Source organism: Trachinotus anak, unplaced genomic scaffold (assembly GCF_046630095.1).
Source record: "Trachinotus anak isolate AG129_WGS33_773 ecotype Australia unplaced genomic scaffold, CSIRO_AGI_Tana_v1 ptg000008l, whole genome shotgun sequence".
Classification (NCBI taxonomy): domain Eukaryota; kingdom Metazoa; phylum Chordata; class Actinopteri; order Carangiformes; family Carangidae; genus Trachinotus; species Trachinotus anak.
The window spans coordinates 29,599,111-29,624,567 of NW_027273859.1; the positions used below are offsets into that span (position 1 = coordinate 29,599,111).

Consider the following 25,457-nt stretch of genomic DNA (forward strand, 5'->3'; position numbering starts at 1 on the left):
TATTAAGCTAACCTAAATATTAAGCTAACCTAAACCCTGAGCTAACCTAAACCCTGGGCTAACCTAAATATTAAGCCAACCTAAACCCTGGGCTAACCTAAATATTAAGCTAACCTAAATATTAAGCTAACCTAAATATCAAGCCAACCTAAATATCAAGCTAACCTAAATATCAAGCTAACCTAAACCCTGGGCTAACCTAAATATTAAGCTAACCTAAATATTAAGCTAACCTAAATATCAAGCTAACCTAAACCCTGGGCTAACCTAAATATTAAGCTAACCTAAATATTAAGCTAACCTAAATATTAAGCTAACCTAAATATCAAGCTAACCTAAACCCTGGGCTAACCTAAGACTGGAGCTAATGTAAACCCACAGATACTGAAACACAGAGTTAATAACCCCTGAACTAATGTAAGACCTGAGTTACACTACAACACTCAGCTACGCTAAACCCCTCTGAACACCCAGCTACAGTATGAACCCTGAGATAAAAACCCTGAACCTGGACCTTGAGTTAATGATATAAATATGCACACACACACACACACATATATATATATATATATATATATATATATATATATATATATATGTGCATATTTATATATATAAAAATATATAAATATATAATATATAAAATGAACATACAATGATGAACCAGGGAGTGAAAAAGAAGAGTTTGTTCTCCAGGCACCATGAAGATATTTAGATGCTAATGGAGTCTGAATGTTCAGGCAGAGAAAACAACACTTGACTTGAATGTGATCAAATTAATTATTAGAAATAATCATTGTTTTGGCAGTGTGTGTGTGTGTGTGTGTGTGTGTGGTTAATACTCTATAAGTGAGTGTTAATTACATCTCCTGACAGCAGATCACAGCAGCTTAAGTCCATACACACAAACAGCTTCAAAACATTTCCTCCTGCTTTGAAACATGAATAAATACACTCTCAGTAGATTCCATGTTAATCTGAGTGTGTGCAGTCATCAAAGGTGTTTAACCCTTTGTGTTTCAGCTCTGATGTGGTCATGTCTGTGTAAACAGGTCGGAAACAGTTCAGTCTGTAACTCAGTCTGATTTATGGTAAACAAGAAGGGGGAAAATCTCTGTCTAAATGTGTATATTGGCTTTTAATCTGCCACTAATATCACCACAAACACCTCTGCAGTCTGTCTCTGATGTTTGTTGGTCACATGTACGCTTTGATATTCAACAGATTCTTTGATCTGTGCAACACGTATGAACACGTTATGAACACTGAGCTGTGTTTATTCAGCCTCTGAACGAGTGACCTCATCATGTTTTTTACTTTTTAATGACACTATAGGTCTGACTACTTGTATTCAAAAATATAGATTCTTCACTTTGTTAATTCAGTCTCTTTAATACATATGAAAAAACAACAAAAAATAGTTTAAATTTTATTGTTAAGAATGCACATTCTCAAAAACTCAGGAAAACCTCCAATGTGTCGTCTTTCTCTTGGTCCTCTTTTGTTTATTCATTTGTTATCTTGTTCTTAAACGTGACCTCCACCAAGGTTAAGTTTTACCCATGTCTGTCTGTTTTTCAGCAGGATTACACAGAAAGTAGAGAACTGACCTGCACTGACCTTGGTGGAGGGATGGATCATGGACCAGGGAAGAACCATTAAATTCTGGTTCAGATCCTGATCAGTTATTATGAAGTTTTCTCTCTGATGTCTGATGGATGTTGTGTGACACTGGCTGTGCTCACTGTGTTCAGACCTGTTGCAGATGTTCATCGTATTAAATATTTAATGTCAGAAAGAAAAACACTCAGTTTGAGATTTTTGTGACATATAATTTCACCAACAGTGAAACCAAAACATTTTCCTCTTTGTTCACCTTAAATGTTCAATAAATTATTATTATTGTTATATTATTATTATTATTATTATTGGTAGTAGTAATAGTAGTAGTGTTTGTTTTGTTAAGGCTGCACGTTTCTTTGATTATCATTTCCGGCAGTGGATGGAGGGGTGAGGTCTAGTTACCTGTTCATTCGTGTGGCGGGTTTTTGAGACAAAGAGGTTGAGCAGACTCTGATATTTTCTCTTGACTATTATACTTTAAGTTTCTAATACCACAGTTGTTGATCAGTAGCGACCTGTTCCTACAATAAACACATCAAACTCAGCTGGACTAACAGTGAACAGCTTTATTCACTGGACAGTTGTCGCTGTAAACATTAAATCCTTAAGACAAATCAATAGTAGTAAGATATAACAATATAACTGTGTTTTATATTTAATGTTGAAACTATTTTAGGTATTTTTATGTTTATTCATATTTTTATCGTCTGTGATACTGGATCATTATAGTTGCAGGTGTTTGAAAGTTCGTAACGTTTGATTTTAGGAACCTTTCTGAGTCTAGGAACCTTTCATGCGGAGCTTGTACCCAGCCGGATATATTCCCCGAACACGCCGTCCCTCCGGTAAAATGTCCGGGGTTTCACTCTGTAAGCCGCCAATTTGAAGAACATTTTGACTTTAAATTAGATAAAATCTGCTCGTTTCTTCGCGCCGATGAAAGAACAAAGAGAAGCAGCTGATTCCAGGTCAGTTTTCACTTCCGGTGTGCTAACAAGGCTCTGAACACACGGATGTTTTGTACCTGTCAACATTTAGTGAGTGAGTCGAAGCAGACACGAAGCTCCAGGCTTCAAGAGAAGAGACAATTCATTTGGCCCAAACTCAAACAGCTGCTCATCCGTCTGTGTGAGGAAGCTTCACAGACAAACAGCTGACACCAGGACACCTGATCACCGGGCAGAGCAGAGACATCCAGGTATCCTGCCCCCCAGCTCCCCCCAGCTCCCCCCAGCAGGATCCAGGAGTTGTGTGTTTTGTCGTCAGGCCATGTTGTGACTCTGTCGGTTGTTGTGCTCAGAGCTGATGGTGTAACGTGTGACTGAGGAGAAATGTGTCTAATGACAAACTGTTGATTTCTTTTCTTCTTTTTTGTGCACATTTCTCACTGCTCACCCTTTCTTCATTTTTCCTGTCGTCTCCTTCCATTCTCTCTTTTTTTCTCATCTTTTCTTTCCTTGATTCATCCTTTCCTTCCTCCACTGTTCACATCTCTTTCACTCTTTTCTTTTTGCCTCTCTCCTCCACTACAGGATGGAGCTTTCATCTTTGCTTCATGACCTTCATCTCTCCTCCTCAGAGAGGCCCCTCCCCTCTCCTCCTCTCCCTCCAATCACAGAGCTCCTGTCTCGGCTGCAGGAGAAGCTGATTGGTGCTTCCCTGGACTCTGAAACAAGCTTCCTGATTGGTCACATGGAGCGGCTCTTCCAAACAGCAGATCCTGATTGGCTGTTCTCACCTGCTTCAGCCAATAAAGAGGAAGGATGGGTGGAGTTTCAGTCGGCATACAGGTCTCTGATCAAAGCTCTGATTGGCTGTGCAGCTCTGCCGCTCTGTGAGGATGAGGTCAGCTCTCTGCCAGCTGCAGCCTATCAGGGCGTCCCGAGCAGAGCGGTCGCAGTGTGCTCCGCCCTCACAGCGCTGCTGGGAGCTCTGGGAACCAGCGAGAGGACTGGGCTGTTGCTGACTGTGGCTCCACCTGTGTGTGTGTTCGCTGTGACACATTTCCAGGTGAGTCTGGCGGGAAAACATCAGGGTCAGATCTCAGTTCACAGAAACATCTGTAGCTCAGTCTGTCACTCTGTGTGTTCAGGATCAGGTGTGGACGACCCCCTCCTCCAGAGCAGCAGCACAGAGCCTGCAGGAGGCGCTGCTGAGGGCGGGGGGCTGGACAGACTCCGCCCATCTCCTGATGGGAGACAGGAGTCACAGGGAGGGGGAGGAAGGGGACAGCAGAGGAATCCTGGGGGGGGTGCTGGACGTCCTGCAGCCTCAGCTCACCAAGTGAGGATCTGTTTCTGAGTGTTAATGATCAGCTGATAAAACAACGCGCTGACTGAATCAGCTGTTTCCTGGAGCTGCAGCCTCCTCGTTTTCAGTCCAGACCTTTTCCCTCTGAACTTCTCACATGGTTAAATTTCACTGACTCTTCATGTGCCAAAGAAAAATGATTGAATTATTTAATATTTCACACAATAAAAAGATGTAAAAAATAAAAGTCAAGGGTCCAGGATGATTCAAATCTAATTGAATTGTGTGTGTGTGTGTTGCAGGGACTCGTGGCAGCGTTGTGAGGCAGTGAAGCTGGTCTTCGCATGGACTCTCCTGCAGGTCAGTTTGACTTCATGACATCATCAAACACAAGGTTTCCATAGCAACACAATAAGTAAACTTCCATTCTTACAGAGGATTTATTAGTCTGGCTGTTGTTTTCACTTCCTGTCCAGTTATGAACGTTTCCACCTTGTTCTTGTTACAACACACACACACACGATCAGAACAGTGTTCTCACGTCACTCCACAGGTTCTGAGACTCAGACTGTGTTAATGTTTTGTGCAGGTGACTCGCCCCTCTCTCTCCCCTCACCTGCCTCGCCTCCTCCCCCCCTCCCTCCTCCTCAGTGACCACTACAGACCAGAGAACTGCATGCTGGGAGTTCGCTGTCTGCACCATATCATACTCAATACGGTACACACACACACACACACACACACACACACACACACACACACACACACATACACACACACACACACTTTCAGGGAAATATCTGTGTTTTCGTAATGATGGTGATGATGGTGGGGGTGTGTGTGTGTGTGTGTGTGTTCAGCCTGCTGCTGATCTCCGTCAGTTCAACAGAGCAGAAGTTCTCTATCAAGCGTTGTTCAAACACCTGTACACCACGGAGGCTGCTGTCATACAGGTAACACACACACACACACACAGTTTTTTTTAATAAATGATTGATCATTGCACAGTTATTGAAAAGGTTGTGAGCCAGACACCAGATCTGTCAGTTGTACAGTGTGTGAGGAGGATTCACTGGCCTCTGTCTGTAGCTGGTCCTGTCCTGTCTGCTGGACCTGCTGTTGGTGCTGGAGAAGCCCCCCTCCTCGCTCGCCCCCTCCTCTGCCCGCAGGAAGCCCTGTCGCCATGACGATGTGCTGCGTCTGGTCCTGACCCACATGGAGGCGGAGCACAAGGTGCAGCTGCGACGCGTCTACGCCTCCGCCCTGCCTCTTTACATCGACAGGTAGGTCCGATGTTTGTGGACATCGTCTGGAATCTCATCGTCTTCAAGTTTGTGTAAAATGTTAAATATGTGATTGAATTTAAAACCTCAGGACCTGAATTCATCCAACTGATCAAAAACTGTTTATAAAACCTGTGACTTCAACAGTGTAAGAGTCTGAGGCTAGTTCAGAGGGGATCCTGCATGATGATGATGATGATAATAATAATAATAATTATAATAATAATAATAATAATACATGTGATGAAGCAGGATCATTAGAACATTTGACAGGATGTGACATCACTCCTTCTTTCATTCTCACTGTTTATTGATTATAAATATCAGGATCGTTGTTCCTGCCAACTGAAAAAATTACACACAGATAAAATCAACTTTTTAAAAAATGATCATTCCACATCTTCCTACAGAAAAATGAACCTCTGATTTTTTTTTTTTATGGCAAACGTCTGGTCGATCTGCGTGATTGGTTCTTCCTCCTCTGATCAGACATGTGATCAGTTGGCTGAGTCAGTTTCACTCTGGTCCAGGTTGTTTTAATGATTAATGACAGACCTGAGACTGATGTGATAGAAATGTCTTCATAAATTATTCGTATCCATATCGTGCGGACTGGTTGTCATGGATATTATGGATATGGTTATTTTGGTTGCCATGGTGATGAAACCACGTATTAGATTTCATTGTCTTAGTTAGAAACTCTATATATGTGGTGTTGAGTGAGTGTTATTTCAGGGTGCTTTTGTTTCATGTGTGTGTGATGCAGGATGGGTGTGGCGGTGTGCAGACACCTGCAGCGGGTGGAGCGGGTGGTGATGGGATACCTGGAGATCAGAGACCAACCGGAGGAGGCGAACACATTGAAGGTCCTGGAGGTTCTGCAGAAAACAACCAAAGCGGCCTGGCCACGGTCTGAACACACACACACACACACACACACACACACACACACACACACACACACACACACACACACACACACACACACACACACACACACACACACACACACACACCTGCAGGACATTTAGTCTTCAGTTCTCCTGGTTCAGGACCCGGACTGTTCCACCAGACCAGGTTTAGACATCCAGAGTTTAAAAACAGTGAAGGATCAGCTGAGCTCATCATGTGATCATAAGATCATGTGACATCACGTGATCATCAGTCAACAGAGAAATCAGCACCTGCTTTTAGTCCAGTTCCTTATTTCTGCTCAGTTAGTTTCATCTCATCAGTATTTTGTTTTCCTCCAGTTCAGGTTCACGTTGTACATGTTGTGCTGCCTACAAGTGAAATGTGCGACGCACCGCAACACAACCACGACTCCTGTCGCATGATCTAATGTTCAGTCAGCGCTCTGAGGACAGTTTACTATGGTCTCATTGTGTTGATGTTGTCAGTTTTAATCTGTGATGTAGAAACTAGAGACCAGCACGTCAGTAAAGTCTCTCTCCTCAGGATGGAGTGTCGCGTCAACGCGTTGCTGTGTGGCCTGTTGCGGTTGCTGGTTGATGTTTCCTCAGACTCTCAGCTCAGTGACTCAGTCAGACAGAAGCTGATGGATCAAACTACGCTCTGTGTCAAACTGCTGGACGGCTGCTCTCATGGAAAACTACAGGTGTGTTAATATCTGTGGACTCTCACCCGAGCTGCTGTCACTCAACTGCCTGCTGCTGTTCAGCCCAAATACCTCGCCTGAAAACACTCACCTGTCTGTCTGTCTGTCTGTCAGCTTCTCCTCCAGCAGCTCGACAGCAGCTGTTGCAGCCCTGAGGTGCTTGGTTGCCTAGCGACTGTTACTATGAATACAGAGAGGTGATGCAGAGCACCTGGAAGTTGGACTGTAACAGAGCAGAGCAGCTGTTTCCTGACAGACGGATCAGGACGACGACACGTGATTGGACAGTCACCAGGTTGGAGGTTCACTCATGTTCTGACCCAAACCAACAGAGAGTTAGTCCATCTCTCAACACTTCCTGTCTGTGCTCTGAGCTCATTGGTTCCTACTGAGACGTAAATCTTTAAAACTCTTTAAAAAGTCTCAGTCAGTTCCTCAAACAGCTGCTCACTCTGGTTTCTATCAGAAAAACAGGAGGAGACAGTGAGTTTGTTGGGGACTATTTTCAGCGGCGGATTAATCCACATTTGGTGCAGGAGAGTGTGGGACTGAGTCAGAATGAACTACAGTATGTGATGATGATGATGATGATGATGATGAAAGAACATGTTGTGGGAACAGTGGAGCTGTGGCTCAGATGCATCATCGGACTCTTAGTGGAGACTCTGTATGTGAACATTAAAACACAGATGAGTCAGAGATGAGCTTGAACAGAAAGTGTTTGAATATTCTCCTTCATTTGCATCAGGTGTTTTTACAAAGGGCTTCAAATACAAACTTACAAGATTTCAGTGTATAAACATTTTCTAACTGGTTTATCGATCTGTGGAGGTAAGAACTGGTGTAGCCGTGATCTGATCTGACAGCTCTGACTCCTGCTGTGTAAACAGATAAACAACAACAGAACATGTGTAGAACAGTTGAGCTGAAGTGACTGTGACCTTGGTCGTCATGTGTATTCTCACTGTTTAGTCCCAACAATAACCTGACGTGTGACGACCAGGACGTTTCCCTCCACTCAGGCTCAGCGGAGAATCTGGTTCTGAACAGATTGTTTGTCCTGTTGTTGTGTTCAGAGGAACTCACTCCTGGACCTGTCCTTTAATGCTTCACTGTGATCAGCTGATTGATCCAGAAGGGCACATGATGTGATTGGTTGCTGCCTGAAACATTTAGAGCATCAGTCACCTCTGAACATACCGTGTTCATCGGTGTGTGAGCAGGGAGTCCAGCTGGTCCAGTCTCTGTCTCAGTCCCAGTAACGTCTCCTCGGTCTCCAGACGTCTCTCCGTCAGATTCTCCTGCTGTTTCCACAAACTGCAGCGAAGATGAGCCTCAACAGCAAAACAACACAACGGAGTCAGGGAGTGGTTCCTGTCAGTGGACTGAGGGAACAGCCTGACAACAGCCCTGACAACAGCCCTGACAACAGCCCTGACAACAGGCCTGACAACAGGCCTGACAACAGGCCTGACAACAGGCCTGACAACCCTGACAACAACCCTGACAACAGCCCTGACAACAGCCCTGACAACAGCCCTGACAACAGCCCTGACAACAACCCTGACAACAGCCCTGACAACAACCCTGACAACAGCCCTGACAACAGCCCTGACAACAGGCTGATAACCCTGACAACAGCCCTGACAACAGGCTGATAACCCTGACAACAGCCCTGACAACAGGCTGACGACAGCCCTGACAACAGGCTGATAACCCTGACAACAGCCCTGACAACAGGCTGACAACAGCCCTGACAACAGCCTGACAACAGCCCTGACAACAGGCTGTTAGCCCTGACAACAGGCTGATAACCCTGACAACAGCCCTGACAACAGGCTGACAACAGCCCTGACAACAGCCTGACAACAGCCCTGACAACAGGCTGTTAGCCCTGACAACAGGCTGATAACCCTGACAACACCCTGACAACAGCCCACAATCATCAATGATCGATTATAAAACAGCAGAAATGAAAAGTAAAGGCCTGAACTGAAGATTCACTCTGGATTAATCATTCGCTGCAGCTCTGGTGCAGTTTCAGTTTTTTTTTAGATGCAGAGTAATTATACAACATTGTCTACCTTCAGTCGGTCTTCCTGTTGCCTCAGTTTTTCTCTCTGCAGCTCGGCCTCCCACTTCTCCTCCTGAAAACACACACACACGTTGAGCTACCTGGTCCACCTGAAATCTGACACAAAATACAGAGACGTCCCTCTGACGTTTCATTTGTCTTTTATCTGTTTAATCGGTTTCATTTATTTCTCGTGCATCAGTCCGTTGTTTTACTGTTTATATCTGTTCTGTGGTATCATCAGCTGCTCAGTCTTCTGTAAAGCCCCCAGAGTTTGTTTCCATCAGGACTCACTTCAGTACTGAAGGCTGATCTTAAACCAGCTGTAGACAGGTAGAAAGACTCATCCTCCTCTGACGACACCTCCCTGCTGTGAAACTCCTACACACACACACACACACACACACACACACAGATTAATAAGTATGTTAATGAAGCAAAAGCAGATTTACATGTTCACAGCTGGACATTACGAGGCAAGTTTTATTTTGTAATTTGGTTAGAGCTGAAATGATTGATTAGATAAACAGCTGATTGATAAAAACATAATCAGCAAATAATTTGATAAGAATTTCAGTCATTTTCAAGCCAAATAATAGAAAATAAAAAAATTTGGGTTCCTGCTTCTCATTTGAGACAATCTGATAGATCTTTCATCACACACAGTGACTCTCTGTCACAGTCACCTTGGACTCTTGGACATTATTCATAAACTAAATTATTTAATCAGTTAATCATGAAAATCATCGACAGATTAAATTAAAGTTGACTTGAATTCTGTCTAAGAATAAAAAACTTTTTCTAAATTTACTGATCAGTTGCTTCACCTCCAGTTTTTTATGCAGCTCCCGTTTCTTGTGTATTTCCTCCTCTCTCACCCTTAGCTCCTCCCTCTGCTTTTTTAGCCCCTCCTCCTTGTGGAGCAGCTGTTTCTCTCTCTCCAACAACTCCTCACCTAATCAGTCAGAACAAATCATTTTTTAATTCATTTAATCTTTATAATAAAGTCATAAAGTATGAATGAAAATCATGTTGGACAGACAGTGTGTATAAAAAATAAACCAACGATAGACTTAACTGACTGAGGTGGTTGAGCTGCAGCTGTTGTTCGGTCAGACGGCGCCCCCTGTCCTCCAACCGACACACTGCAGCTGTAACATCCTCCAGCCCATCACAAACTGCCTGAGAGAGAGAGGAGCGGTGGGTAAACAAACAAAGAGATGCTGTAGACAAACTGTGGGTTTTATAAGTGTCTGTCCTAAAGAGCTCAGTCACAGTGATGAACTCTGAAGTTTCTTCTGAGATGAACCTTAAAGTGTTGTCTTACACAAAAATAATCCCCATAGTCCAGTAAAGATAAGACTGTAGACAGAACTAATTGTTTTCCTGTTTACAGCTGGTCCAAATTCAAGTAACACAGTTCACAGTGATGATGGCAAGTGTGGGCAGAAAGTGCGTTTTGTACCTGTTTGTGTTGTATCTCCTTCTCCAGCTCCCTCAGTCGTTCTGCTCTCTGCTGCTGCTGCTGACTGCACACACTCAGCTCCTACAGGACACAAATACACTCATCACCTAAAACACCTCACACAGTTCAGACACAGGACAGGCTGTGTGTGTTTGTGTTGTACCTGTTCCAGAGTCTCCAGTTCTTTCTTCCTCTCCTCCACCCGTTCACTGAGCAGAGACAGCAGCTCAGAGCTCTCTACAGAACAAACATGAAATAAAGTTGTTGATCCTTAAGCTCATCATTGTTTATGTGTCTCTTCACATTAAAAGTCAGTCTGTGTTACATCATAACAACAGACATTATACTATGACATACGGAGTGTAACAAAGACTACACTATCATATTCATCACATACAGAGTATAACAATAATATTTATAATATACTCATTTTGTCATAGTATAGTCTTTATGTTATAGCTGGTACTTTATTTGTTATATCTTGAATGTTGTAGTGTGTATGTTATATTTTGAGTGACACTGAATGGTATTAATGATGATGTCAGACCATTGAGCTGCTCCTGAGTAGCTGCTGTATCTCTGACAACTTCCTGTTTGAGGAGCTGGGCGTGGCTTTGCTCCTCCTTTGTTTTAGCAAGCTCCACCTCCACCGCTGACAGACACCTTAGAGACACACACAGAAACATATTCATATTTACATTTTCAAACTGCATCTTTTTATACAATATTTGATGTAGGGAACAACACCATCTGTAGTTTTTCACTCTTGACTCATGACTGTTTGTGAGAAACCTGCTCTTTTTAAACTGAACATTATTATTTATTGTTTTGTTTTATAACAAAACATTTAAAATGTTAAATCCACATTTACGTACTTCTCAATACGCCCTATTGTCTTTTGGTACCACATTTATACAGACAGTATGTTTAACAAAGACACTGTCATGCAGAATTTGTGACTGTACCGTTGTGCATGCCTCCGTCTGGCCTCCAGGTGTTTACACTGCTCCTGCAGGCTGCTCCTCTCCTCCCCCCTCCTGCTCACCACCTCCTGTAGCCCCTGCACATGTAACATAGCAAACATCATCTCCCCTGCATTCATTTTTATATTTTATTTGGAAAAGTAGTACATAGTACTACTGTATAAACTGAATACTACTGCACATATCCATATATAAACTGTACATACATATACACTTACTATCACATACTGTGTATACACTTCATGTTTACATTTATAGCTACTTACACACATCTACACATGTATGTAAGAAATGATTTGAGGGCGGCAATACTGAGGCAAAAGAGAGGGGCAGGGTGTGGACCCATCACTGTCGGGTCATGTGATCGGATGAACACACTGTGATTTTCTGACACTGGATTCTGGAAGATTTTTCCTTTTTTTTTTGCATATTATTGTTTTTGTGTTTATAGAAAACTAAATATAACACTTCATTTTATGGGTAAAATAGTTACAAAACTGAGAAGTTTATATTTTGTTGCTGTGTTAAAGAGAAAACCCAGAAAACTGATAAAATTGTACAGATGTAAAAAACTTAAAGAGATCCATTTAAATTCAAGTAAATGTTTATTCAGCTGTCATAAATTATTAGAAACTATTCTTCATTTATGCTGAATTATATGTTCAGGTGTCCTGGAAATGAACAAACCCATGAAATGAAGCGTTAGTCACTTAATTGATAATTAGTTACTGCCTCAATTTCCCATATATTTAGTACCAACTTACTTCAGGAACCTTCCTGAGACATGACAGTTACATTTCAATTTATTTATAGAAAAGTGTGAAACTTAAAATAAATGTTGGAGAACACTTTGTTTCCTAATGAACCTGCAGGAGGAATAATATGGAAATCGGACTGTTGTCAATATTTTCACCGACCTGCAGTTCTGTTCGCTGTTGTTTTGTGTTTCTGAGACATAGCTCCGCCTCTTTTTTGTGGGACTCGACTTCCTGTTGCAGCACAGCCAGCTCCTCCCTCTTCCTGTCCACTTCGTCCTGCATTTTCTCCAGTTCATCCATCAGCTCGTGCTGCTGCTTCTCCAGCTCGTTCTTCCTCTTGTCCACTTCGTCCTGTATCCCATCCAACTCGTCCCTCATCCTGTCCACCTCATCCTGCTTCCTGTCCACTTTGTCCTTCGTCCTGTCCAGTTCATCCATTGTCCTGTCCAACTCGTCCTTGATCCTGTCCAACTCGGCCTTCTTCTTGTGGAGCCGCTGGAGAGTCTGGGTGCGTTTGGTTTTCACGCCCTCCAGCGCCTGCTGCTCTACAAGCAGCTCCTGAAGAAGCTGTTTCAGCTCTGGACTCAAACACACACAGGACTGATATGAAACACTACTGGAGCAACACACAGGGTGTATTTCATCATTCACAGTCTAATTATACTTTTCATTAACACAAAATACTTTTTTCATCAGTTCAATATAAATGTAAATTTTATTGTACAACATCTTGCCCCGATAATAACTGTTTCATACTGCTGCACCTGTTTTTTCTGTCATTTTCTTAACATCAGGTGTGTGAACATTTGACACGTCTCACCTGCCTGACTGGTACCTGTCTCCAGGTGTGTGGTGAACTCCTCATTCTGTCAGATATTCAGTGACCTCTGTTAGGAGTCACAAATTACCTGATGCACATGTGACACAGTCACAGTGATGCCTTCATGAGCTCACACATGGTGAAAGATCTGATCCTAACCCAAACTCCATGACCTTTAACCTCAGTGAAACCAGCAGGTTTAACTTCAACCTCAATCACAGTTACACTCACTTCTATTGGAATTTAGATGATTTCTGAGGGAACAGCAACAGGGTTTAACTTGACTTTGTTTCAGAAAACATCCACAACAACAAAAACCTTAAACTGCAGCCAGATTATTTATGAACAGGATGAGCCTTTAGTCCGCACAGCTGGAGTCAGGTGGAAACTATGTCCACCTCCTCAAACTACGATAAACTCAGGTCAGGTTTACCTTAAACCCAACCTCCTTCTCCCTGTGTGTGTATGTGGTGTGTTGTGTGTGTGTGTTGTGTGTGTGTTGTTACCTGCTCTGTGTGTGCTGACTTCAGTCTGCAGAGTGAGGAGTTTCTGCTCCTCCTCTCTCAGAGCTGACGCTGTAGACCTCTTCTCACTCAACAGCGCCTCCTGCTGCTCTATCAGCTCCTATACACACACATGCACACACGCACACACACACGCGCACACACACACACACACACACACACACACACACACACACACACACACACACACACGTCACATCTGTGTCGACCCTTGGGTTCAGTATCACCTCCTGAGCAAAACCTGAATTCAGTTCTAGGAACTGACTCCCACAGCAGACAGAGGTCCCTGCTCCTCCTTACTGCTCCTCCTCCTCACCTTGACTGTGTTCTGCAGTCGCTGCTCCTCCTCTCTAACCTCGTTCACTCTGTTCAGAGCTGCTTGATGCTCCTCCCTCCTCTGAACCAACCTCTTCTCCTGCTGCTCCACCTGCAGAGAGAACAACAGGTGATCACATCCTCTCTGAAACATCAGAACTAAAGGAAGAAGCTTCAGTCCTGCCTTCAGCAGTTTAACGGTGGCTGTCGCACAGCCGCACCTGCTGATCAGGTGTGTTTGGTTCCTGTTTGGTCTCAGCAGGTTCAAGCTGAATGATTCCACACGTCATATTGTTCTAGATGTGACCAGGTTGTTTAACAGTCTGCACATGAAGATGTGAGGTTACCTGACTGTTGACTGAGTCCAGACGCTTCTGAGCCTCATGACAGTCTGACAGCACATTAGATAGTCTGCACACGCACACACACACACACACACACACACACACACAGAAAAACACACAAATAAACATTGGGACTGTGCAATAAGAGAAAACTTGTTGTTACTAATGTAGATTTAAACCATCTCTCATGAACCTCTGTCCTCTTCACAGTAAAAGCCCTCAGGCTGCTTCACAATAAAAGAGGTTTATCACATTCCTGATCCATCACCAACCTGAGTGCTTTTCCTGTGACGCAGCCGCAGGCAGAATACAGACGTTTAGATTAATTTAGTTTAGATTAGATTAGATTAGGTTTTAGTTTTAGTTTAGTTTAGATTGGATAAGATTAGATAAGATAAATTTAAGTTTAACTTTAAGTTTAAGATTAGATTAGATTAGGTTTTAGTTTGAGTTAAATTAAGTTAAATTAAGATTAGATTAGATTAGATTAGTTTTAGTTTAGTTAATTTTAGTTTAGTTTTAGTTTAGTTAATTTTAGTTTAGTTTAGTTCATTGACATTTATAATGACACCCGCACCTCAGTGTGTGCAGAACTGTACCTGTCTGTAGCTGACTGTAGTTTTGTGCCAAGCTGTTGGAGTTCTTGATCTCTGCCGCTCAGTGCCTCCTTCACCTCCCTCAGAGTGTGCTCCTCCTCCTGCCTCCTCCTCCTCAGATCCCCCACCTCCTCCTGCAGCTCCCTGACACATCAGTTCATACATGATAAACAATCACTCTTAATTAAACCTGAGGCTTATATCAGAGTCTGGAGGTCAGAGGTCAGCCTGTGAGTTTACCTGACGTGCTGTGTGGCCTCCAGCAGACAGGTGGCGCTGTCCTGAGCTCTGCGCTGCAACACATCTGCCTCCCACTGAGCTGAACTGGCCTGGAGGAGACAGACAGAGAGGTCACCGGACGATCGGTGCTGCAGACAGGTGGTGTGTGTCTGTGTGTGTGTACCTTGTCTCTGGTGATGTGTATGCAGCTCTGAGCCTCCAGCAGCAGTCGGTCTGCCTGACGGAGTTCAGCTCGTCTCTTCAGCAGAGTTTCCTCCACACACTCCACCTCATCACACACCTGCACCACACTCCTGCCCCCCCCCCCCCCCCCACACACACACCCACACACACACACATGTGGAAAAAGGCCATTAGAGACCTGGTTAATACACAAGGTCTACATCAGGTTTTTCCCTCCCACAACTACAGCCCCCGGGTTTCTTGTTTACATGATGTTTAATGAATCACCGTGTGTAAACATACGGACTGTGACTGTGTTACCTGTGTCGTCTAAGTGTGTGTCGCAGCTTTTTGGTTTCCAGTCGTAGTTTCTTCTTCTCTTCCTCCAGTCTCTCCGTTTCTCTGTGCACACACTCACTCACACACTTTTCCCCCTGCTGACACACAAACACACAACACCTGTATTTGTCAGGTACTGAATTTTCTGGATGAACCACAGACTGATGTTACCGTCAGGTCATTTCATTCCAATCGACTGCAGAACATTTATTCTATTGCAGTTGTTTCACAGCTGTAATTAATAAATCTCTGGTTCTTCTTTCGAACCAGAAGGTCTGACAAGTGTCTCAGTTATATTTTGTTTAAACACTTCCAGGTTTGGAGGAACCTTACCTCCCTCTGTCCAACATTATTCTCACAGAATCCAGGTTTCTGATCATGTGTATGCAGGTGTGTTTTCAATGTCTGTGGTCTGTACCATGATCACAAACCTGGATCATCTCCAGGTATCCTGGTATATTCAGGTTTATATAGAGTACTCCAGGTTGCATGTCCCAAAACCAGGTTTCTTATGCTCCATGTAAACATCACATCTTGAATACGATCAGAAACCAGGACACAAATGTGAACACACAGTTAACACCATCAAACAGGAGGAGATCCTAGTTCAGGCTGCAGACACTGACCGCGTCTCTGTGTTCAGGGATGTTACAGTGCAGAGCAGAGCCCCCAGCTGGAGGACCGTAGACGACAGCTGCAGGTGAACCACACAGCAACCAGGCGTGTCCAACCAGGGGAATGTGACTGTCAGAGAGCCCAGCAGAGACACCTGCGGCTGGGTCCGGAGGAGGAGGAGGAGTCCCTGCTCTGGAGCTCATCTCAGCATGACTGTCTCCTCCGCTGTCCCTCCACTCTGCAGCTGCTGGACAGATCAGACGTCACATCAGAGTCTGAGTCACATCTGAACACATCTAAAAACCTGTCAGTGTGTGTGTACCTGCGTCAGAGCCAGCCTGTGTGGGGGGTATGTAGACCCAGTACCCTCCACCTGTAGGAGGCCTGTCCTGCTGTCGCCCCCTGTCAGGAGAACTGAGGTACTGCAGCCCCAAACCAGAGTCCTGAGTCCCCTGAGAACCCAAACTGTGAGCCTGAGAGACACAAACAGAGTTTTAGATTCTGTGATTCTCCCAAAGTTTTAATTCAATAAAAAAAAAAAACCTACAACATACAAAAATACAAACTTATATTTCATTTAGACACAATTTTATTTTGTCTTCTAAATTACTAGATTATTTTTTGTTTTCAAGACTCTAAAAAATATTCAGATATAACAATGAAAAAAGAATCTCTCTGTTCAGGGTTTTCAGGGATTAAAGAACTGCTGCCTTTGTGGTGATACTGGTTGGTTGTTTTATTCATCCTGTTGAAAATTAAACTGAGGAAACTTTGTGTTAAATAAGTAAAGCTTCAGCCTAATTTACAGAAACCAGTAAATGAGGTCTTGTGAATAATTTACATCCTTGAAAACAAGGACAAAAGTACAAAAGTCTCACACTGTGCCCAGGAGGTACGTAGCACCACTGTCCTCCATCTCTGGTCCTGATCCCTGTCCTGGATCTGGTCCTGGTCCTGATCTGGTCCAGCTGCTGTCTCAGTCTGTGTGTGTGTCTCCGAGCTTCAGCCAGCTCTGCCCTCAGCTCCTCTACAGTGAGTGCGTGTTCGTCCTGATGAGAGCTGCCATCCAGCTCGTCCACAGTTTCCTGACAACAACACACAAGTTACAACAGTGTGTGTAACTTTCAGGAGAAATGTACTATGAGGAGACAAAGTGCTGCGTCACGTCATCAATATGAAGAGAAAATCAGCAGCGACAGAAGAATCTCAGTCTAAAGAAAATGCTTCTGACTCATCAGGTCTTGGAGGACCAGTTTGATCCGGTCTTTCCTTCCTCACAAGCTGTTTGAACTCAAAGACTCGATCTTAGGACTGAAGGTACAGTTAGTGTCAGCTCATCAGGACACAACACTGGCTGCTGTACCTACTAGAGTTGTCACAAGAACCGATAATTCCGGTACAGTATACGCGTGTGAGCAGCACAGAGCAGTCAGCGGCGCTAAAGAAGAAAACCTGAGATAATAACAATGGCTTCAGCAGGTGGGAGTGGAAGCACAGCACGTCGGCTCGTTGACAAAACAGGTACGAAGAGTTGCGAGTGGAAATATTTTGCATTGGAGGCGGATGAATACGGAGCAATTCTAGACACAAACAAGCTGACATGCAAACAGTGCCTGGTTTTAGAGGTTTTAGTTATGTGAGATCAGGCTCCACACCACTGTAGTTTAGTTATTTATCTGCATATTTATAAGAAGAAGAATATTGTTTGTTTTATATACTTGAAGGCTCCATGCCACTGCTGTTCTTTTTTGAATGTAAATAGTTGAATATTATTGTTATTTATTACCATAAAGCACAGTATTGCTTGTTTTTATAGTGGTGTTAAATACTTGACAGTTTAAAGCAGTTTTCAATAAATTAGTGAATTTAAAAGTACATGGGTTCTGTTTTTGTTTTGTTTTTTAAATTGTGGTATCGAATTAGTATCGAGAATTGTGGAAAATCACAGGTATTGGTATCGACTACTGAAATTCTGGTATCATGACAACCCTAGTACCTACAGACATCAGCTGACATGGCACCCCTGCTGCTGGTTTAGGTTGAGTTTGGGGTTAAAGGTTAAACTGGATTTATACTTGAGCTAACAGAGTCCACCGGCAGGCACAGACAGAGAACAGGGATCACGGCTGCTGCAGGGACAGAAACTAGAAATCCAGCTGTGATAGTTTAGGTCAGTGTTAGGAGCTGTTTAACGCCCAGGTGTGTGTGGTACCTGTGTGTGCAGCAGCTCCACAGTGTGGTTCAGAGCTCTCAGCTGTTCGATGGTTGATCTCAGCTGTTCTGCCGTCAGCTGATCAAAGTCACACATGAACCTGCTGAGCTGCCGTAGTTTCCTGTTCAGACGTGTGAGGCTCCTCTGGTGAGCGTCGCTCTGTGAACACAGCTCGACGGAGACACAAGACACGTTTACTTTACTGCTAAACATCCAGAGAGATTTGGGTTTTTCCTGTAAATCCACTGAAAATAAACACAGAACATCTTTTTTTCCACTCGTCTCTGCCCTGTTGAAAACCTTGTGTCTGTATGTTAAACCATTAATATTCCTGACTCTGCCTGTTCATGCTCTTCTTGCTCTCACAGACGCTGCCTGGTTTAATTCAGGAATCTGGACTTCATGAACAAAGACATTTTGGTCCTTTAATTATGAATGAAGTCAGCTTGAAATCATTGTTACTTTTATTACTAATTGTATGACTTGTATAAATGTATGATGCAGCTTTTTAAAAGATTTGAAAGAGGAAAGAAGCCTGTTCTCCCGTCATTACGTGACATCTTTATAATCAGCTCATTGATCAGCTGTATTTGTTCTTCTCCTCTCACACCTGATGCAGCAGTGTGTCTCTCTGCTGCTGGACGTCCTGAAGCTGCAGACGACTCTGCTCCAACTCTGACTCCTGCAGGACAAGAAAACCAAATGAACCAGAATTTGATCTGGTCTCACACTGTACCACATGGATGTGGATCAGCTCTGATGTGAGTGTAAAGCTTTCTGTCTGCTGTTTATTCTGTTTCCATGGTTACAGAACAAAAACATCAGTATTCTGCACTGAAAACAATAAATCTAACAGTCTCAGGACCAGGTTCTGGTCTGTCTGGACTGTTGGGGACTCAGCCGATACTGACCAGGTTCTGTTGAATGAGTCTGTTTCTGCTATGAGACCTCTGCAGTCTGTCCCCGAGCCTCTGTAGATCCTCCTTCAGCCTCCACTCTGAATCCTGCTCCTGCTCCACACTTTTAGCCACCTGGTCCTGGTCCTGGGCTTCCTGCGTCTTGAGCTGGGCTTCTAGGTGGGCTATGTGGTCCTGGTCTTGGGCTAGCTGTGTCTGCAGCCTGGCTATCTGTTCTCGGCTGTGGCTGAGGTCTTGCTGGAGCTGGTCCCTGCTGGTCCTGGTCTGTAGGAGGGTCACGTGCAGTTGCTCCACACTTCTGGACAACATGAGTCCGGGACTGAAGTGGGGACAGGACTCTGTTAGGACATAAACAGATCTGGAGACGCTGAGACTTTTCATTACTGCTCTGTTAATTCACGCAGCTCCTCCACCAACCCAACCTTCTCCTGAACCAGGTCCTGGACCACAGTGAACAAAGTGTTTCACTCATTTATTTACAAAGTAAAAACTAAATGGAGGAGAAATGAAAACCTGTGAAATCAGCAGCGTCACTGATGTGTAGGAAGTTTACAAGAGAAAGAAAATATTCAAGACCTTTGGAAATGAAACAAACGAAACAAAATAGTTTTAAAAAACCTTCCAAGGGAACTGGGAATTTTTGAGGGAACTGAATTCAAAGCTTTTTAAAATTTGTCGGGACCTGTGGACAGAGTGTCTACGGTGGACAACTGCCCTACCATACAGGGGAATTGGCTCAGATGGTAGAGTGCTTGCTTAGCATGTGAGAGGTAGGGGGATCAATGCCTGCATTCTCCAGAGCTCCTTATATTTCACTGAGCTGTTGTATTGTTGAACTGTGACCTCACTTCTGCTGAAGCATTGTTTGATTTTCACACCAACTGTCTCACATCAGAGAGTAAACAGTTAAAAGTTTGCTGGAGAATGCGGGCATCGATCCCGCTACCTCTCACATGCTAAGCGAGCGCTCTACCATTTGAGCTAATTCCCCTGTGACACATTTGAGCCCCGTTTGGGCTCCGCAGCCTTAGTCTACACACCAAAGTTCACTCCCCTCTCCTCCCCCTTCCCCTCCCTCTCCCCCTCCCCCTGCTCCTCGTCCTGTGTCTTAAAAGAAATCCTGAAGAAGAAGCTCAGAGCTCCACCATATCTACACTGATTCCTCCTGTGGAACTGAGGTCAACTAATAACACATTACGTCAGACAGTGGAGAGAGAAAAGGGTTAAAAGTTGTCTTGAGAATCTGGACATTGAATCAAACTCACTGTCATTTTACAGTTTGTGTTATTAGTTGACCTCAGTTCCACAGGAGGAATCAGTCAGTGTAGATATGGTGGAGCTCTGAGCTTCTTCAGGATTTCTTTTCAGACACAGGAGGAGGAGCAGGTGGAGAGGGAGGGGGAGGGGGAGGAGAGGGGAGTGAACTTTGGTGTGTAGACTAAGGGGGTGGAGCCCAAACGGGGCTCAAATATGTCACAGGGGAATTAGCTCAAATGGTAGAGCGCTCGCTTAGCATGCGAGAGGTAGCGGGATCGATGCCCGCATTCTCCAGAAACCTTTTAACTGTTTACTCTCTGACGTGAGACAGTTGGTGTGAAAGTCTGTGTGTGTTGGAAAAATCAAACAATGCTTCAGCAGAAGTGAGGTCACAGTTCAACAACACAACAGCTCAGTGAAATATAAGGAGCTCTGGAGAATGCAGGCATTGATCCTTCTACCTCTCGCATGATAAGCAAGCACTCTACCGTTTGAGCTAATTCCCCTGTGAACAGTTGCTGGACTCTCCTGATAACAGAGGTCAGCTTCCACGTCTTTGTCTCTCAGCTCCTCAGTCACATTCAGCCTGTTCTACACATCTTTACAGCTGACTGTTACAACTCTCTGTGTGTTCGCTGTCAAACATCAGACCTTAACTTCACTGCAGATTTAACATCACAAACACAAAACAAAATGTTTCCAAAATATTTTTAGTTTTCCAAAATGTTCTGGAGCTGTTTCACCACTGATCACAATCTGTGTTTTTGCAGCTGCCCCTACTCTGTGCAGTGCATTATGGGACGACACAATACTCATCAACAGACGAGGTGGCCGAGTGGTTAAGGCGATGGACTGCTAATCCATTGTGCTCTGCACGCATGGGTTCAAATCCCATTCTCGTCGGATGATCTAATTTTGAGATGACGTTCAGAGCTCAATTTCTTCACTTTGTTTCCCTGTTTGTGATCATCACATGTGCACAGTTGTCAGGAAAAAAGCTGAGCATGGAGAGTGTGTGTGTGAAGTCTTGTAGATTTGTCACTAAGTGCTTTTTCAAAATAAAGTTGCACATTGAGCCACAGCCAATGAGGAAGCTCCAACACTGGGCCAGCTGACCAATGGTGTGACTTCATCAGAGAGTCAGAGACATTCATGTTTCTAAAGCTGATCTCCCTGTTGGGGTTTCAGCTTACAGTCCTAAAATAATCCACTTCATGAATCAATTTTATCTTTTAATGAATTAAAAAAAATAATGAAGCACGAAAGAAAACAAACGGACAACAACTGTGTTTCCAAAATACAACGAAAAGTTTGGCCTCATAAAAGGAACTGTGCTAAAAAACTGGCCCAGAGTTTAAACTGTTTGCTGCTCCCTGATATAAAGGCCTGGACATGGGTCAGAGGGTCGGGATCTTTGTACTGTTTCAACTGTTCATCTGTGTTTAGATTCATTTTCTTAGTTATATGTACATTAAAAGATGTTTTAACTGTTGCTCTTCATTCCTGTTGTTGTTGTGAACTGTATGTGGTTTGCTGTCCGTATCTTTTAACCATCTCACTTCTGAAGTGCAGAAACACACAGACCTCACACGGCTGTAACTTCTGACTACCTGTGCAGCTCAGCTCTTTTATCCGACCACTGCACTGCATCAAGTCCAGCTTCATCTGAGGTGTTAAGACTTATTTTTTATAACCTGTCTGAACAGAAAAACGTTTTCCAACATGAACCGATTCTTCATCTTTCCTGTATCTGATGAATTTAAAGGGTCAGGTCACTCAGACTTAAAAAACAAACTGTTGGGTTGGAGGCAGAAACCTGGACACATGAAACCAAAACTGAGGTAGAGAAGATCATGCGTGTTTTGTAATTTGGGTGAACTGATGTTCTCACAATCTGACTTCAGTGAAGGTGAAGAAAACATGATGGTGCTGTATAAAATAATGACATGTTATTTTGAATAGTAGTAGTTGAGTACTGTAGTAGTACTGTAGTACTGGTATCTGTACCTGTCCTCATCCAGCTCCTCTGGTTCACTCTGAACCTCCTGAGGATCCAAGAAGGCTGCTGTTAACTGGTCCAGCTGAATACTGGTCTGATCTAGGAGGGCTCTGGTTTCTTTATACTGGGTCCTGGTCTGGTTTAACTGGGCTTTAGTCTGGTCCAGCTGGGCTTGAAGTCTCTGGGCGATGTCCTGAAGAGATGCTTTCTCATCCTGCAGACACACATATTAACAACTGATACAAAGAGTCAAAGTTCACATCAGGTTTTGTTCTTCTTCCCTCTCACCTGACACCACCTGCTTCATCCTCAGCTGTGGCACCTGCCTGCTGGATGTTAAAAGTTTTTGTTGTGTTTTTTAGATATTTAGCGTGTAATGTCATCAGACGTGTCTTAATGATGTTAATAAACACCAATCGGTGAGCCTCAGCGTCTTTGCTGGTCGGTCCAGACAGTGACAGTGCAGCAGAGTGTGGCGGTGTTTAATCTGGGACGTCTCTCTGTTCTCTCTGCTGCAGCCTCTCACACAGTGTCTGTGACTCTGCCTCAGTTCTCCACAGGAGCAACGTGTAGATCAGTATTCATCAGGGATTTGACCAACTCATAGTTAACTGATGCCGTGTTTTGGGCGGAGCATTAGGTTCACCAAAGTGCGCACATTTTCAAGTTGATTGTGATTCATACAGGGAAACTGCTCGGAAGTGTGTGCGTGTGCACAGCTTTATAAGACTGATTATTTTTTGTGTGCACATGTAGACTTTCAGTCTGGATCTTATGCACTGCTATAAATGAGAGCCCTGCTCTTTGTACTGACATTGACACTGTTCAGGTGTGTATTTGTATTTATGCCACAAAAGGCAAAGTGAGATAGAAACTAGTGTAAGAGAGAGAAAGACAAAGACACAGAAGTGGATCTTTAAGACATCAGCCTCTGACTCAGATAGATTTCAACCTTTCTTCATCCTCAGCTCTCCGGCCATGTGGATCTAGATCTTGATGTAAACTCAATTGTGTGCAGTGGATCTGGGGCAGCTCCAGGTGTTAGAGTGTGTGCACTAACCTGCAGTGTGTCGATGGTCGACTGTAACTGAGACTCTCTGACCTCAGTGATCTGTTTCTCTTTGTCTACAGCTGCCTGCAGAGCATCACGCTCCAACTACACACACACACGCACACATACACATACACATATACACACACACACACACACACACATTATAAAACAGAGGTGCATCACAACATCAGACATTATCACCTCTGACACACTGTAACATGGATCCTGTCGTGGTGAACACCTTCAACAGGTGATGTTCAAAGTGTTTATTGTGAAGAACTGTTACAGACAATGTTTAACCTCAAGTGTTACCTGTCCCAGTGTGACCTGGTGGAGTAGCTCCTCCCTCAGCTGCTGGAGCTCCGCCTCCAGCTCTACCTGCTGTCTGCTGCTCTCCACCTGTCTGTCTCTCAAGGCCTGAGCCTCCATCCGCAACACAGACAGCTCCTCCTGCTGGACAGACATGTGCTGCAGACAGACAGAGAGACAGACTCAGAGTCGTGGTGGAGTCGCCGGTCATCGGCCAGGTTGACGTCAGATAACACAACATGAACACACTGACCTGTGTGTGTGTCCTGGCTGCATCCTCCAGCTGTCTGCAGTGTTTCTGAGTGTCCTCCAGGTGGAGCTGCAGACTCTGGTTTTCAGCCTGCAGACTGTGAACCTGCTGCTGAGTTTGACGAGCCTGAAACACAACAACAGGAACTGTCACACACACACACACTGTCACACACTGTCACACACTGTCACACACTGTCACACACTGTGGTCACATGTGTATCACACATCTGGATCTCTGCCTGAACAGTCTACAACCTCATGACTGGTTCAGAGTGACGATACACCAGAGTACAGTGAAGTTGTCCTCTGTCCTCAGGTTGAAAGTTTCATTTTGGTTTCACCTGTAACTCCTCCCACCATTGATGTCACAGCGTACTAACACACCCTGGAGTACACTTCTCCATCACTGCAGCACTGAGGAGTTAAACCACTGGAGGTCAGTAAAAGCAAGATGTTCAAGTTGTGTTACAAACAAATATAAATGATTCATCTGATTTGAAGCTTTAACTGTATAACTCATAATAATCTGTTGTGTGTCTGGTGAGTGAATTTACACAAAACAGAGAACAACAGAAGACGTGATACGTGACGTCAAACAAGGCTGAAGTCTGGAAGTAAAGACGAAGTGAATGTGGTGATGACGACAAAAGATCCGCGTCTCTACCTGCTCTCTCAGCCCTCTCAGATACTCCTGAAGCCCGGAGATGATTCCCTCCAAATCCCTCTGAAGAACTTCATTCGCCAAAATCTGACCTGGAGGAGGATGAAGACGAGAGAAGAGGAAGAGCAGGAGGAGCAGAAGAGGAAATAAGACGGAGAGAATGACAGAGAGGTAACACTGACATCCCGATGGATGTGATGCTGGTTTGATGAAACCTGATCAGGCCTGATCCTTCTCAGTCTATACTGACAGTTGTTTTGATGATTGGAGACTGTTCACATACTACACAGCTGATCTGTGTTTACTACATTATTTCACATCAACATCCAGCTTCATGTCAGTCTGCTGATGTGTGGAAATCAGCCTCATGATAATAAATCAGTAATATTCCCACTGCAGACAACAGACTACAGTCTAAGCTGTCTGAATGTTTTCAGCCTCTGACTCACAACAAGAAAAGTCACAACATTTATTCTGACTAATAATCATCAGGTTGTTGATTCAACATCTGAGCCAATCAGCTCTTAGATCAGGTGAAAAGCATCTGCAGCCTTAACCTGGTGAGGTCATCACTGTTTGTTTGCATGATGTCAGAGTGAGTAGGACGATTGTGCAGTGAGCATTAAAAAGTGCTGCGTTTTCCATATACACCACACAGACGTTTACAAGATTAATGAATGAAGCAATGAATAAATTTCCTTATTTACATTGTGCTTTTTACAGCAGAGCCATCTTCTGATGCACTGTAAACACACCTTGAAACAGGCAGTGGTGTTAGAAACCGGCT

The 25,457-nt window shown here is 43.9% G+C and overlaps 2 protein-coding genes and 2 non-coding genes across 16 annotated transcripts in view; 3 read left to right on the forward strand and 1 right to left on the reverse strand.

The window, feature by feature from the left end:
- The first annotated feature begins 2,336 nt into the window (after nucleotides 1–2,336).
- tti2 (TELO2 interacting protein 2) lies at nucleotides 2,337–8,995 on the forward strand. Of its 2 annotated transcripts, none has more exons than XM_071484132.1 (10): nucleotides 2,337–2,821; nucleotides 3,156–3,633; nucleotides 3,716–3,906; nucleotides 4,176–4,233; nucleotides 4,463–4,591; nucleotides 4,734–4,826; nucleotides 4,963–5,156; nucleotides 5,923–6,066; nucleotides 6,615–6,774; nucleotides 6,889–8,995. In XM_071484132.1, exons 2-10 carry the CDS (start codon nucleotides 3,157–3,159, stop codon nucleotides 6,973–6,975), a joined length of 1,533 nt encoding a protein of 510 aa, XP_071340233.1. In that variant the 5' UTR covers nucleotides 2,337–2,821; nucleotide 3,156; the 3' UTR covers nucleotides 6,976–8,995. The 2 variants fall into 2 exon arrangements, with proteins under 2 accessions (XP_071340233.1, XP_071340232.1); XM_071484131.1 differs by having other exon boundaries at nucleotides 2,337–2,591.
- cntrl (centriolin) overlaps nucleotides 5,446–25,457 on the reverse strand; it is a 57,054-nt gene continuing 37,042 nt past the window's right edge. For 4 of the 12 annotated variants that reach the window (XM_071484125.1, XM_071484122.1, XM_071484117.1 and 1 more), the window contains 28 exons: nucleotides 24,674–24,762; nucleotides 24,011–24,133; nucleotides 23,761–23,916; nucleotides 23,455–23,550; nucleotides 22,403–22,608; nucleotides 19,133–19,457; nucleotides 18,832–18,903; nucleotides 18,222–18,392; nucleotides 16,888–17,094; nucleotides 16,332–16,482; nucleotides 16,021–16,256; nucleotides 15,377–15,492; nucleotides 15,057–15,186; nucleotides 14,894–14,982; nucleotides 14,657–14,797; nucleotides 14,061–14,124; nucleotides 13,715–13,825; nucleotides 13,381–13,498; nucleotides 12,214–12,632; nucleotides 11,279–11,373; nucleotides 10,861–10,976; nucleotides 10,477–10,550; nucleotides 10,314–10,394; nucleotides 9,931–10,030; nucleotides 9,676–9,803; nucleotides 9,143–9,229; nucleotides 8,859–8,921; nucleotides 7,476–8,108 (listed from right to left, as the gene is read on the reverse strand). In XM_071484125.1, coding sequence (XP_071340226.1) covers nucleotides 7,980–8,108; nucleotides 8,859–8,921; nucleotides 9,143–9,229; nucleotides 9,676–9,803; nucleotides 9,931–10,030; nucleotides 10,314–10,394; nucleotides 10,477–10,550; nucleotides 10,861–10,976; nucleotides 11,279–11,373; nucleotides 12,214–12,632; nucleotides 13,381–13,498; nucleotides 13,715–13,825; nucleotides 14,061–14,124; nucleotides 14,657–14,797; nucleotides 14,894–14,982; nucleotides 15,057–15,186; nucleotides 15,377–15,492; nucleotides 16,021–16,256; nucleotides 16,332–16,482; nucleotides 16,888–17,094; nucleotides 18,222–18,392; nucleotides 18,832–18,903; nucleotides 19,133–19,457; nucleotides 22,403–22,608; nucleotides 23,455–23,550; nucleotides 23,761–23,916; nucleotides 24,011–24,133; nucleotides 24,674–24,762 — 3,893 coding nt within the window. In that variant the 3' untranslated portion in view covers nucleotides 7,476–7,979. Of the gene's footprint in view, nucleotides 7,440–7,475; nucleotides 8,109–8,404; nucleotides 8,516–8,558; nucleotides 8,922–9,142; nucleotides 9,230–9,674; nucleotides 9,804–9,926; nucleotides 10,031–10,313; nucleotides 10,395–10,476; nucleotides 10,551–10,860; nucleotides 10,977–11,278; nucleotides 11,374–12,213; nucleotides 12,633–13,380; nucleotides 13,499–13,714; nucleotides 13,826–14,060; nucleotides 14,125–14,656; nucleotides 14,798–14,893; nucleotides 14,983–15,056; nucleotides 15,187–15,376; nucleotides 15,493–16,020; nucleotides 16,257–16,331; nucleotides 16,483–16,887; nucleotides 17,095–18,221; nucleotides 18,393–18,831; nucleotides 18,904–19,132; nucleotides 19,458–22,402; nucleotides 22,609–23,454; nucleotides 23,551–23,760; nucleotides 23,917–24,010; nucleotides 24,134–24,673; nucleotides 24,763–25,457 lie in introns of those variants that run through there. The other 8 variants (XR_011691737.1, XR_011691736.1, XM_071484118.1 and 5 more) reach the window with 8 other exon arrangements.
- On the forward strand, nucleotides 20,617–20,689 carry trnaa-agc (transfer RNA alanine (anticodon AGC)). The gene has a single exon. It is a non-coding gene; the product is annotated as a tRNA-Ala (tRNA).
- On the forward strand, nucleotides 21,217–21,298 carry trnas-gcu (transfer RNA serine (anticodon GCU)). Its single transcript has one exon. It is a non-coding gene; the product is annotated as a tRNA-Ser (tRNA).

What these genes read in the sequence shown, in the direction of transcription:
- tti2 (XM_071484131.1), top strand. Translation starts at nt 2,560, where the DNA reads ATGAAAGAACAAAGAGAAGCAGCTGATTCCAG. An exon ending in TCGCTGTGACACATTTCCAG is followed by an intron (nt 3,634 to 3,715) that starts GTGAGTCTGGCG and finishes CTGTGTGTTCAG; the next exon opens with GATCAGGTGTGGACGACCCC. An exon ending in CTGCAGCCTCAGCTCACCAA is followed by an intron (nt 3,907 to 4,175) that starts GTGAGGATCTGT and finishes TGTGTGTTGCAG; the next exon opens with GGACTCGTGGCAGCGTTGTG.